This window comes from Aplysia californica, unplaced genomic scaffold, assembly GCF_000002075.1.
Source record: "Aplysia californica isolate F4 #8 unplaced genomic scaffold, AplCal3.0 scaffold00897, whole genome shotgun sequence".
NCBI classification, from domain to species: domain Eukaryota; kingdom Metazoa; phylum Mollusca; class Gastropoda; order Aplysiida; family Aplysiidae; genus Aplysia; species Aplysia californica.
This window is the reverse complement of record NW_004798167.1, coordinates 152144-166632: the sequence shown is the minus strand read 5'-3', so window position 1 is coordinate 166632 and position 14489 is coordinate 152144. Positions and strand designations below refer to the sequence as shown.

Here is a 14489-nt window from a genome sequence, read left to right as displayed (position 1 = left end):
CGCCTGTTGCGCCGAACTTTAAAAAAATCTTACTCTGCCTTGTTTTCAATCGTGGGAAGCACTCGTTAACCTTTTTGTCAGCAGAAACTCGGAGCACTTTTTTCCGAAATGTCTATTTCGAATTCGGAGTGTCTACGTACACGGTAACCGGGCACGTAGCCTCAGGGTCTACGTACACGGTAACCGGGCATGTAGTCTCAGGGTCTACGTACACGGTAACCGGAAGGTTCAAGAGATAGTTCCCTCAGCCAAAAAGAGTGTCACTATTATTGTTTTTCACACAAGTAGGGTAGATTCTAATTCTGTTCGCAAAGTTCGCGCTTTTTCGAAGAGGGCGCACGAGGGCCAACAGCTCTATAGTCCAGCATGATACCCACTAAATTTCATAACAGAGCGTCCAGCAAGCCTTTACTTTCGCTTTCGTTACCACCCAGAAATATGTCAGTAATTGTCTGATAACGCAACAATTATTGTAACATGCAGGTTCGGCATTACAAACGTGGTGTCGCCATGAAAGTAAATCAATATTTGTCACTGTGTCGTCACTTATAGGGGCAACATGAAGAAAAGAAAGTTATAAAGGCGTCTTGTCGGGCTCGCCACTGTGGCCGGTCAATGAACCTGCACGCGTTCAGAGCGCTGCGAAGTACAGGACTCAGGAATGGGGGAAAGGGGGGGGGGGGATTAGTGATTTTTTTAAAAGACGCACTCGGGGATAGGGGGAGGGCTGGACGCAACACCAGTGGACAAAAAAAAAACTGAAACTGGAAGCAAATATGTTTAATGTTTAGAATTTTGATAACTACTACAGCTCTCTGCTAAGTAAAGTGTGTGTGGGTGTAGGCCTTGTGTGCAAACGGCCTAAATGTTCGCGTTTCATTGGATTGGTGGCAGTATATTTTAGCTTTCTGTACAAGATTCGCAGATTTTCAGTATCACTGCATCTTGCCCTCCCACAGTTCTTACACCTCTCACACTGAATAGGTCTACTTGGGCTATTCTACTGTACTTTGAGTAAGAGCATTATGTTAATTTTTGTCTTTCACGTTTATTAAAAAGGCCTATATATATATGATATAATGAATCATGACAGTCGATATTCTGGTTCTGGGCTCAAAGCAAGATTCATTTTTATATATATAGTTTATATATATTACAGGCGAATATGATGAAGGGAAAATATTAACAAGCCGCACAAAACCCCAGGCGCCACCACTTTCTGTACGTAATCAAGATTGTAAATTTGGTGCGTGACTCTTACTTGAAATTATCTCCCAAACCCTCAAATTGGTGTGAAATAACCTTGCTTTGATAAATTGATGGTTTTCATTTCAGCATTCTAGGGTTCAACAGTATAATAATAATGGGTGTTTCGCGAAAATGGGCTTCTGTGGTGATCACCCGGAAAGTTCCTCTTTTATTAGAATTCTGAGTTGAGACCCATATGATTTAAATAAGATGATATTGGTTTTCAAAATGCTATGTCACACCCTTTGGTGCAGAAGGGCAAGCATTAGACCTAATACTATAGCCTTTGGGTGTTGACCATAGCTAAAGATGTACTTTTCCATGTTTGATTTTGACAACCTTCTCTAGTTTTAATATGCCCTGGGTCATTCATTTTTTATTTGTTCTTTTAGCTTTCATATTGTTTATCCAATGTGTATGTTGTGTGATTTGTGTGTGCTTAGAGACAGAGAGAATATCGTTGTAAGGCTATGGAGATTTTTGTTTATAATATAACTACATGTACAAAGTCATAGTCAAGTCTACTTCTGACAAACTCAACCGATAAAGCTATCCTCACATCGTTTTATCCAATGTGTATGTTGTGTGATTTGTGTGTGTGTAACATGCTAAGTATTAAATGTATTTAGAGGCTATTCACACGTGTATATGTGTGTGTGTGTGTGTGTGTGTGTGTGTGTGTGTGTGTGTGTGTGTGTGTGTCCCTCTCTCTCTCTCGCTCTCTTTCCTCTCTCTCTCTGTGTTTATGTATTTTTGTGTGTTATTGTAAGTGTGGTGTTTGTAAAGATAGTATTAATAGCTAGGCCCTATCCTATATTATGTGATCGGCAGCAAAAAATACTGTAGTGTTTGACCCTAAAGCAGCGCAACTGTGTGTGGGAGTGAAAATAGAAATTACTTTCTCTCAAACAGCGCATCTCTGTCTGCGAAGGCGAAGAAAAGTGAAAGTGGAAAGACTTTTTGTTAGACTTTGAAATCTAGATCTAGAATCTAGAATCTAGATCTAGATCTAGATCTAGATTCTAGATATCTAGATCTATGCCTGCTTCCGTCATTCATTCACCTGTGCGCACACTATTATAGAAGAAATGTTATGACTTACCTGCCACGGGCATTACCACAACAATATAAATTCTGAGTGACAGTCGGTTAGCAAAAACTACATATTATAAAAGACGAAAGTGAAAAGTGAAAAGGTTAGAGAAGGTGGAAGGGACGTAAATCTAACAATCAAAACAAAACAGTAAACAGGAAAGAAGGTTGCAGTTGGTATAGACATCTAATTATTATAGTCCATATCTCAAACATATCAATTATGAATAATACTTTCAAAGCACAAATATTTTTCAATTTAAAAAGAATAATTCTAAATTTATTTAGAGGTGATTAAATCTACGAGTGCTATAAAGTCCATGGTAAAAAAAGCTTAACGAATAATTGTACTGTATAAAAGTTGAATACTACTTTTTGTATAGATAATGCCTAGTGATTCAAAATGGCCACTCACATAGTGTAAACAACATGGCGTCAAGTCATTCAAAAGATACACTAGTAAAGCTAAATATGCAACCAGACACTGAATTTTCTTGCCTGAATGGGAAAAAAATTGATTAAACCTGAATATCAAAGCAAATGACAAGGTAATATATATTTTGTTGCCTTTAAGCTTTCAATTAGGACAACAAAGATTGAGAAACCTACGATGCAATTGGTAGCTTTTAAAGTTAAAATTAAAGGACAATTTTAAGCGGGCTAACCCAAATTGCGGGGTTTTCCAGAAATCTTGACCTACACCAAATATGGGCATTGCCCGACCGATAAGAGAAGTTTGGTTTCATTGGTGTGTATGATTATTAAGTTAAAGAGAAAACTCTCCTTGTCTTTGGAATAAACTGACACGAGTGGGCAAAAACTTTACCTTCGGTTTTCTCAAAACTGCATTTTTCGGCACTTAAAAGCCACCAATTAAAGCCCTGGCCCTGGCCTAAATTATATCTTCTTCAGCTGCATTTGGGGTATTTTTGACTTTGCGTTATGCTGTGTTGTGCCTACAATGTGATATCTTTCCCCCAAAGACTCATTTTTTGATGTTTGAATCTTTTTATATTATAGACAGTAGCAGTTCTTGTTTTCTGAATCCGATGTTAGATGTATCTGTTTTAAAAATTCAATAAATTTATTGATACAACCAGCAATACAATATATACTGCCCCTTCTAATCTATTGATCAGCCTGATCAGGATAAATTAGTATAGATCGCGGAGCGCCGATTTGACCCTTCGGATCACTTGCACATGGTAGCCAGTTTATGCGTCTGTCTGTCTTAACTGTCTATCCTTTTTTCTTTTTTTCTGTCTGATTTTATCTTTTTATCCACCTTTACTCACTTCTTTCTACATTTCTTTCTTACTGTCTCTGTCTGTCCTGTGGGCTGCCTGTCTGTCTCTGTGTTTATTTAGTCTTTTGCCATTTTTAAGTATCTTAATCTCTCCTCTTTTGTTTCTATTTTCTTCAGGATCTCTCTCTGTCTGTTTTCCAAGCCCTCTTGTCCATCTGTTAATCAGTGTTGTACTGTGAACTCTCACTTTCATCGTGACTGTCGCAAGTTTCTAAAGGGACCTATTTCTCCTCTTGAACTGTTGACTACTGCACATGAGGAAAATAGTCAGTCTGATGAAGCCCTGAGCTGAGAGCGGGTATTTACATACCTTACACTTACAGCTCTGATGGGTTACATTAAAGTATGAGTGTGTGTTCTGTGTGTAAGGGAACTGATTTGTGAAGAATAGGTTGAAACCGTTACATTTGTGTGTTATATGCAATGCATTTTATGCTATGATTGGTGACTTCGACATAATGTGATCTTGTCATATGTGCTTTCATGCATTTTGCCAGCTTGTTTATCTGTCTGTTGTGTCTCTCTTCTCTGTCCCTCTCGTTCACTCTCTCTTCCTTCTCTTGGTCTTTTAGTAAATGTGTATGTGTGTATGTTTGTGTGGATCTATATGCAAACACAGGAAAGGATGTCATGTACAACTTCCAGAGAAGTTGCTGTTTGTGAGCTGTATCCCATCAGTTGGAGAATGGTACCCCCCCCCCCCCTTTCATATTTTGAAAGTAGTTTAATTGTTTAGATTGTCCTTTTTTAAAAAGTGTTTCCCACTTCTCTTTTGAACAGATGCCATCCACAATTCAAGCTATAGATTCTACAAGATCGCACTCTATAAAACCAGCACAAGGACTTCGTTATGGGAATTTTGAAGGTGTCAGGAACTTACCTCCTATCAGGAAAAGTGACAGCTATAGTGATCAGAACTTATGGTCCATGAACAATGAACAGATCTATCGAACAGTGTGTCAATGGATGGAAACATGGCGGCCATGGCAGCAAAGAACTCTCCTATGTGGCATAGCAAACAGGTAGGCCTATATCATGTTGGGTAAAAGGAAGGTATAGCCCGTCCGCCCTTTGAACTGCTTGACTTAGTGCATAACATCCAGGCTCATCATATGGGTCACAGTACTAGTGGGACTGGTGCTTTGTCCTACAGGAACAGGAAACAATTGGCTGCAACCACTCCGCTGTGTGAGTAATAATAATAAATAATAAATGACATTTATATAGCACTCAACCCCGGATAAAGTACACAGGCTCTGAGCACTTTACAATACAGTACAACATACAACAGTAACATGAAACGTTGTGTTCTGACTTAAGAAAATTATTCCAAATATTCATCTTATTAATTTAAAAACAGAAACGACTTCAGCTGACATTTGAATGAATCAAAAGATTTGATTTCTCTCAATGTACTTGGTAAAGCATTCCAGATCTTTGGTCCTTGGAATTCAAATGCCCTTTCACCCATTGTTTTAAGTTTCATAGATGGTAAAATACATTTCTTTTTGTCAGCTGATGACCTTAAACTGCGAGTTGGAATGTACAGTCTTAACAGATTTGATAAATATGATGGTGCATTATCATTCAAACATTTGTGACATATGGTGGCCAACTTGTACACAATCCTTTTCTCAACAGGAAGCCAATGCAAAGTTCGTAAAAGAGGTTTAGCAGAGTCTTGCTTTCTTTTCCGTAAAACTAAACGTGCTGCATTGTTTTGGACAGTTTGAAGTCTTTTAACTTTCTCCAGTGATATTCCTGATAACAAGGAGTTACAATAATCAAGTTTTGATAAAATTAAGCTAGTTACTAGTAAAGCAGTATACTTGGTATTGATCAGATGACGTATTTTACTAATTTTTCTTATTTCTAAATGCATGCAGCTGATCAGATGATTTACCTCAGCCGACATTGACAAACTAGAATCAAAATAGATGCCAAGATTCTTAACTTTTCTTGAAAATAAAATTTTTGCATCACCAATTTTAATGTGATCATGGTCAACCTCCTTAACACACCCTGCATTGCCTGCCAGAATGACTTCTGTTTTATTATCATTTAACATCAATTTATTTTTGTTCATCCAGTTTTTCACTAAGGCAATACAATTTTCAGCACGATGGACAAGTTCATCTAAGTTGGTAAACAATGTTGAACCATAAATTTGGGTATCATCACAATGGAAATGGTGTTTTAAGTCATATTTCACTATTTCTTTGACAAGTGGTTGAGTAGGCCTGTAAATGGTGAACAAAACTGGACCGAGGACTGAGCCCTGGGGGACCCCATACTTAAGAGCATGATCTTATGACTTAAGCCCTTTAATAAAAACAGATTGGTAACGATTTGACAGGTAAGAAGAAAACCAGCTAAGGGCAGTCCTGGATAATCCAAAAGACACTTCCAATCGCTTCAATAAAATGTGATGGTCAGTTGTATCAAAAGCTGCTGATAGATCTAAAAGGCTCAGCAAAACAACTTTTCATGAATCACAATCAGTAAGCATGTCATTCATGACTTTAAGAAGTGCTGTTTCTGTGCTGTGGTTAGCTCGATAGGCAGACTGGAATGGCATTAACAGATTGTTTTCTTGTAAGTGATGACGAAGCTGCTCGAGTACAAGGATTTGGGGGGGGGGGGGGGGTGTTGCTTTACTTTTATCTGATGTTGTATTAGATATTGTTCTATTAAAGTCTGACTTTCATGCCTAAACTTTTCTAGATTTAGAGGAATTGTTCTTTGTGCTTTAGACCATTATTAGTGAAAATGATCTTTAGTTTTGTAGGGCTTGGCCCATCCTGCCCTCAACTTAGTGGTTGGCTTATGTGACAGTATTTTGTAGACAGTATTATGTTGTCTCTGTATCATTCAAGCATGCCAGTATTGTTACTTAGTGAAAATAAAGCGAATTATGTTCAATAATTAGTATTCCTAATAATGTGACTGTCACCGTCACAAGATAATTCAGTCTTCGGAGGGGGTTGATATGTTTTTTAAAGACATCTTTCATGATTTTTTACAATGATGCAACTGGTATTAAAAAGTTTCTCACCTCAATCACTTTTCTTCTTGTTTTTCTTGTTTCAGATGTTCTGTCAATCAGCTTGAAATTTTGTCAACCACTTTGGAACCTCTAAGGCATAGAGATTACAAGACGGTATCTTTAGGGAGATATCCATCTGCCCCTTTCAAGGAAGATAAGAAGGGGTCAGTCACAAAGCCAAAAAAGGAAAAACCAGTCAGCAGGTCGTTAACACTTTCCAGAGACAAAAAGAAGTCAATACTTTTAGCTGATACATTGGACAATGTGGCAGATATTGAACATATCAAATCATTTGTTAGTGATGATGCTTCTCAGGTGAACCAAAAGCCACTAAGAAAACCTGCTGTTGTAATATCCAGTGATAAGGCCCCAGAGTCAAAGAGACATTCTGATAGTCATGAGGCTCAAACAGGAGGCCCAAAGGAGTTCCCACTCCCGCATGAGAAAGAAGGTGCACACACTGCTGAACCTGTCTCAGAGCCTATTGACCAGTATGCATCGTTACTGTCAAGTTCAATCATGTTATCAGCTTTAAATGATGCTTCTGCCCTGACCTTTTATGACACAAACCAATTCAGCACGTCAAGAGAAGGCTCTAACCTGTCAAAATCAAAGTCGTTTACCGAGGAAGGTAACGAGGAAATGCAGATGAATGAGCAAAAGGAACTGGACAATTGTAAATCCCCCACAGAGTACAACCTTATTTTAAAATCAAAAGAGAATAATGTTGAATTTTTGTCTGACTTTCTCAATGGTCAGGAAAATAGGAAATCTTCATCAATTGAGAAGACAGATAGCAGGTCTTTGGCAAGTGAGAGAAAGTCTCGACCAGTCACCCTTAGCTCAAGAGCTTCTTCGACAAAATTTCTTGGTGGCAATTTGGAATTTGCTTCTCAATCATATCGTAGCTGGCTTGATCGGGAGCCAAGCCAGTCTAGTCAGTTTCGACGAAGTGCCTTTGCTTCATCGGCAGCTACCACCACAGACTTCTTTGACCGTGAAAAGTTGGCTGTACTAGGTAAGAGTCCATTATCGCATGTTTTGATTGTTCATGTCTTCTTTTAAAAATCAACTGATATGTTAAAACAAAACTTCAGTTTGAATAATAAATGCCAAATCTTTGAATGAGCAAACAACCTTAATAATAACTGGGAAACAACTTTCAAGTTATAGTTGTGCTGCCAGATTGAATGTAGACAACATGTCAAATGTTGAAGAGAAAGAAACAACAACCAATATTTGAATGTCTCCTTTAACAAAGCAATATATGAGTACTCATTATTTTTTACCTCTCGTGTGTAGAATACAATTTAAGAAAAAAATTCGAGTTTGGGTCAAGGAAAAGAAAAGGTTGAACAGAGTTTATTTCTCTAAATGCTGGATGTTCAGTAGATTTCCACATTTGAATGAGATATTGTGACATAAAGTACTGATAACTAAGATGCTGAAAAGCAAAGGCAAAAAACTGTTTTTAACTGAGTGTGTCTGCTTCACTTATGATTGGATAATAATATAAAGAATACCTTAGTATTAATTTCGAGACAAGGAGTTTGAGTATATAAATAGTTTTATATTCCTTTTATTCACATATCCTCAGCCCTCTTTGTTCATTATTTCCTTCATATTCTTTGTAAAACTTCAGGCAGGCACCCTAACATTAAAGAGCATTTGTGATACAGTGGAGTCCACTTATAACGAGTCCTAAAATAACGAGAAGTCTGTTATAAAGACACTATTCTAAAACCCCGTTTTTTCTCCTTCTTTATCTTTGTAAATAAAATACTGCTATAACGCAATCAGACCGTCACGCGAGTCGTATATAACGGAATATTGCTGCTGCTGTGCGCAGTGCACAGACCAATTAAACATTATTATAAAACCTTGCCAGTTGAGAAAGTTGTCGGTGATCCAGCGAAACAAGGAATGGGAGAGCCCACGCGAACCAACAATGAAGGCCGAAGCGAATGAGTGGGGAAGGTGTGACATGCGCAGACAAGCAGAACGCATCACATGATAGGCCAGCCCAGTCTAGATTATCTAGACATACCATGCCTCTCACTTCTCTGGTGCGGGATGGAGAGGTCACAATGCTGTGATAGATGGATGGGGTGAATGTGTGACGTGCGCAAGCAGACGCAACGAACCACAAGGTGTGGTGGGGTGGGGGACAACACAGCGGGCGAGTTAGCCTAGAGCCAGAGCCCTTTCTTTCTGATCCCCAAGGCCGATTTGTCAACATTGCTAGTGCTAGAGAAAGAAACCTGATTCGATTTTTTATCAAGTAAGACCTAGAGATCATGATGAACAAAATCATCATCAGGGAAAATACAAAAAGAAATAAACGGAACGCCAAACTCATAGATTAAGCCTACTTTACTATTTCCCTTGAATTTATTACTGGTTCCCTTGTAACGAGAATCCTGCTATAACGGACATTTCGCACCGGTCCCCTCCATCTCGTTATAACAGGATTCCACTGTACAAACATTTGTGAAAAAAGGAGGCTGAAAATACTGCTTAATTTACATAGACTTCGAAGCTGTCAGTTTGCATGTGTCCTTTCAGCTTTAGGGTAGGCGAGGGAAGGGGAGGGGGGTGGGGGGATGAATAGGTCAGCTATAGATCTGCAAGAGGTGCATCAGTAAGACAAATAAGAATAACAAATGTATTTGAAAATCTGTGCATAGATGTTCAGGAGTGATGTCCACTTTGGTGTGCTGCATGTTCTTGCTTTCCTCCTTTTTTTTACACCCGCTGTTTGTGTTCTACCTTCAAAATGACCTATTTGTGACTAGAAGGGTGTCACACTCATACAAAAGAAGGAGAAAAAAAGCCGATCAAAACAAGCCAAAATCTCTGTTGTTTCCCAGGTCCAATGCAGCATCCCGAGGGTGCTGATTCTTTCCAGAAGCATGTGGATTTCAGTTTTCTGCCAATCCCCCTTCAAAAATATTACAAGAACTCCCGTTGGTGGCCTGCACAACCCCCACAAGGCAAAGTCTTCCAGCAGGCTAGGAAGCAGGAGCTGGCTAGCAACTTCAAAGAACAGCTGTTGATTATCTGGGATGTGAGTAATCGGGATTTGAGCATTTTATGAGTTTTTTTTAGTTTGAGACGTCTGTTTTCTAAGAGTTGCTATATATGATTAGTTGTAATATCAGTTTAAAACAAAAAATAACTGTTGCCATTAATGTGCTTGAACTGAATGAAGGATAAGTTATGCTTTTAACACTGTTTTGTAGTACCCTGAATGATGTCTTTGTTTGCTCTTCTTGTCTTCGTATTTGCTAGTAAATGTGAGGCAGCGTGGTGGAATCAGGCTCTCATCAATTTTGAGGCTTGTAGAGTTATTGGTATCATCTTAAAGCTTGTTAACTTGTCTTTATTTGTGTGGAAAAAAATATTTATTTATTTGGAATACAAATCGAGATATTTGCAAATAAAGGAGGTGGGGGTGACCTGTTTTCAGAGGTAAAATTAGAGAGAGAATGGTCGCCAAAGATTAGTTATTTCCTTAGCTTCAGAGTCCGTGGTAACTGAAAATTTACATTTTTTGTGCCTTTAGTCAACGTTTTTCAGAAAAATCCACACAGAAATGAGTTCTTTAATGGGCTTGAAAGGTGTTGAGATAAAAAAAAAAATTGATAAAAATTCACAAACCTGCGGAAAAATGCAATTTTCATCACTTTGATTATTTTGACGAGATCCTGATTCCACCACACTGCCTCACAAATGCTTTAACAAAGTTTTCAGAGGTTACTGTGGGTGATGCCATTGTCTTATTCTTTGTGGGGATTCAGATGAGTTACATATAGCTGAGACTAACATTTTAAAAAATCATAATGTCAGACTTAAAGTTTCATTGTTCCCTATTTTACTTAATAAATTTCTTTGCTTCCTTCCCAGTGGATGTGTGAATGGGAGGACTTTGAAAGGATTGCATTTACCAAAGAAGTGGCAAAAATGTGCTCTGCTGATGTACTGGATGTTTTTTTGTGGCACATCAAGCAAAGGTGATTTCTTTTGTTGCAATCGCAAGTGTCCTTGCTATTACTTTTATTATTATCCTACCTCTGAAACATGTAAAAGGCAATAACTAAAGAATCAAATCTGTCAGGGATGATTATACATAACTTTGTTAGTTGTTGCTTATTGTAAGTTCTAATAACCTCATGCATGACCATAGAAACTGGTCTGTATGAAGCACACTCTCTGTTTGCTTTAACACTAGTTGAGTCTACTCTTATTGTTATCAATATCTGGCCCGTGAAAGTAATAGCATAAGGCATCTTGTAAATACTTTTGGTATAAAATTCCCCTGCATTTAAACTTAGACACGAGTTTTCTGAGAATGTGACATAAGGTTTCTTAAACATCAGACAACTGTTTTTTTTTAAAAACTTGCTAATTTCCCAAACTCATTTGAACTGTCAATGCTATCCCTATAATTATAACACCTTCCTGGTAATCTATTCTCTGCATCCTCCCAAGCAAGACATACCAGGTTATCTATTGTGCTTGGAAGAGTTCTTATGGTCTGATATAAAATGAACAATACGCTCTAGGTTAGCATTTTTCCATACAATTACTGTATTTCACAAAAAAGGCAATTTTTTTGTTATTCTATTTCTGAAGGATTTATCAAGGCTGTTTGGAAAAAGGTGATCTCTCCTCCTCAGTGTTCTTTTGGTTTTCAAAATCAAGTGTCTGAATGTATCTCACTTTTCTTAGGTTAAGTAATCTTTTGAATGTGTTGAATTCTTGCACTCAAATAGATTGGGTTGGGGAAAGCGGGGGGGGGGGGGGGTGGGTCTTTCTATGAAAATGATGATACCATGGGTAGAAGACACTGCATGCTTACTTGTGTCACTTTCTCCTTTACCTCAAGGTTTTCTGGTTATGTGTTGTCTGATTCTATCATCTTGTTGATTCTTCTTCCGTCACCATTCACTTTGAACTTCCTCTTGATGGTTTTCTTTACGTATGCACTTACAAGATTGATGTCATAGCTTTTTTTAAGGTTTTATACTTAAACATTCTTCGGTACTATTGTTTGTTTCTGTTATCTGAGAAGTACTTATGGCTAAACTTGTTATGTCTGTGCTGGTTTTCAACTGATTTTTTCAAACTGAGAAACCCTTTCAAAGCAGGGAATATTAAAAAAATAGTACAGTCTAACCTTCTCTAATGACCACCTGTCCAAGAAAGTTATGTATATATATGACTGCTTCCCTTCACTCCCCCTTTGCAATTTTTCTTTATTGTAAGGACACTATTTATGATGTGAAACTGACTAATGTAACCAAATTTCCCCTTAATGATTGATGGTGATCTTGGACAGTTTTAACTGTATGTATATATACTTATTATACATGTAATATATGTACGTATGTATGTATGTATGTATGTATATTAAGAAAAACATTCAGCATTTTGTTTCAGGTCTTTGTAGACCTGTTACTTTCACTGACATTAACCAGTGACATCATAAAAGTAAAACTACATGGTAGCTTTGGTCTTAGCTGCTAGTCATATGATTACAATGGTAATTCTAGATATCACTTTTGTTGCCTGACTAAAATGTTTTATTTCGGAAGGATGTTCACCATAGTTGTTCTTTTCGTCGACGTGAAAGAAAGTGTCGAATTGCTTTACTTTCTTATGAATACTTGTAATATTTTATCATTGTATTTCACCTCCTGTGCTCTGGTTTCATGTGAGATGTTTCTAAACATTATGTATAGGTTCTGTGTTTCTTGGTTTTCATGTTTGACTTAGAATAGAAATGTTGAACTTGCAATTATTTCATATATGTGTTTTCCCCATCATCATCATCGTCATCAGCATCACCATCATCATCATCATCATCATCATCATCATCATCATCGTCATCATCATCGTCATCATCATCATCATCATCTTCATCATCATCATAATGTTGTTAGGTAGATGTTATGAATTATATCAATCTTTCTCATTTTTTAAAGTTTCATTATTGTGACTCACCTTCACCTCTTCTCTGCTCGGGTTATTCACTTTTGTCTGTTTTCTCAACTAGATTTTTATTCATACTTTGTCTTTTATTGTGTCTTCTATCTTCAGTAGAAACAGGAATAGTCTCTTACATGATTGTTGAAGTGGGTCATGGTTGAGCGACGTTTTGCTTTGTCGTCTGTATTAATTGTTCCTCTGAAGTGACTTAGCCTTCTTTCTCTATATGCACCCAATAGTGGGTGGTTGGCGGGTGCTCTGGTTTGTTCCTTCTTTCCTATCAAAATATTTATTGTCCAGATCTCTCCTCCTTTTTTTGTGTTTGTACTCTCTTGTAGCACTTCTAATCTTCTGCACTTTTATGACTTAGCCGTGTTGCAAGTGCTGTAAAACTCTTACTAGAAAAGACAGTAATGAAATGATGCTTCTCTCTAAATATCTTTAAGAATTACCCCACAGGCTCTGTACAGATTATCCTGATAATAATGTGAATAATAATCTTACACCTCCCCCCAAAAAAGAATTATTTGAAACAAATGTGATTCTCATTTTACTAAGTATAATGTAATCATCATAATGAGTAAGTTTTCCTGCTTCTAAATATGGCTTGGGAAAATAAGTCGTTCTGCTTACCTAAATTTGTGGGGTAGCGTGATGAAATCAGGCGCTCATCAAAATACAGAAATCGGAGAAACAGGCATTTTTCCACTAGTTTGGAAACTTTAAATGGATCTTTTATTTTTTGGCTCAACCTCTTTTATGTCCATATAAAGATACATTTCCATGTGAATTTTACTACACAACATTGATTAAAGGCTGAAAATATGTAATTTTCTTGTTTTCAAGGACTCTTCTTAGCTATTGGAGTTACCAAACTTTGGTGGCCATTTTCTCGCTAATTTCACCACTGAAACCAGCCGACCTCACTTTTTTCAATCTCAATTATCGTGAGTTCTATTCAAGATAGATGGATATTTATTTCATTGGAAGCAAGGCAAATAAATCAGCTTTCAGATGATACCAATAACTCCACATGCCCAAAAATTGACGAGCGTCTGATTCCACTGCGTCGTGACACATTTTTATATCAATATATTCTGGTCTTCCTGGAAAAATATTGGAAGAATAAATGGTATGCATCATGTCCGTACATCTATTATTCTCTTCGGACAAGTTCAAATCATAAACAAGATCTGTTAGTCTCTGTTAGTCAAAATGCGCAATTTCAAGATGCTTTATAGTTTTTAACGTTGTCTTTTCACAATTGCATGTCTTGTTTGTCTTTCTGCCAATATTTTGGGGCTGCCTTTGAAATATAAAGTAAAGGATTATTATATTAGCCTCGCCTCGATGAAGATGGTTGGCGTCATAATTTGGCGCCCTCCTCTCCCCTTTGCCCCCCAAGTTGTGATTTTTGCCATAGACTTTAACGATTCTCTTCCCATAATTTTGTCTTCATCCTTTCTCAAGCCTTTTTTCTACATCAATTTATCATAGTATGTGTACGTGTGTGTGTGTGTATGTGTGTGTGTGTGTATGTGTGTGTGTGTGTTTGTGTGCGTGCACGTATGTACGTGCATGCTTGCTTGCATGTGTGTGTGTATATATATATATGTGTATGTGTGTGTGTGTGTGTGTGTGTGTTTGTGTGTGTGTTAGTGAGTGAGAGAGAGTGAGGCTGAGAGGAAGAGAGAGATGGAGAGTGAGAGAGAAGAGAGAGAGACAGAGAGAGGGAGAGCGCGACAGAAAGAGGAGTGTGTGTGTGTGTGTGTGTGTGTATGTATGTATGTGTGTGTGTGTGTGTGT

The 14489-nt window shown here is 37.6% G+C and overlaps 2 protein-coding genes across 2 annotated transcripts in view; one reads left to right on the top strand and one right to left on the bottom strand.

Moving 5' to 3' along the window:
• LOC101857607 overlaps nt 1-2450 on the bottom strand; it is an 8937-nt gene extending 6487 nt beyond the window's left edge. The window contains exon 1 of the mRNA XM_005110473.3: nt 2351-2450. The gene's annotated coding sequence lies outside the window, so the exon portion shown is untranslated. The remainder of the gene's footprint in view (nt 1-2350) is intronic.
• Nucleotides 2451-2502: 52 nt separating this feature from the next.
• Nucleotides 2503-14489, top strand: part of LOC101858072 — a gene marked incomplete at its 3' end in the record, with an annotated part of 29653 nt that continues 17666 nt past the window's right edge. The window contains 5 exon segments of the mRNA XM_005110474.3: nt 2503-2888; nt 4427-4668; nt 6737-7710; nt 9563-9759; nt 10599-10705. Of these exon segments, the coding sequence (XP_005110531.2) occupies nt 4427-4668; nt 6737-7710; nt 9563-9759; nt 10599-10705 (1520 nt within the window).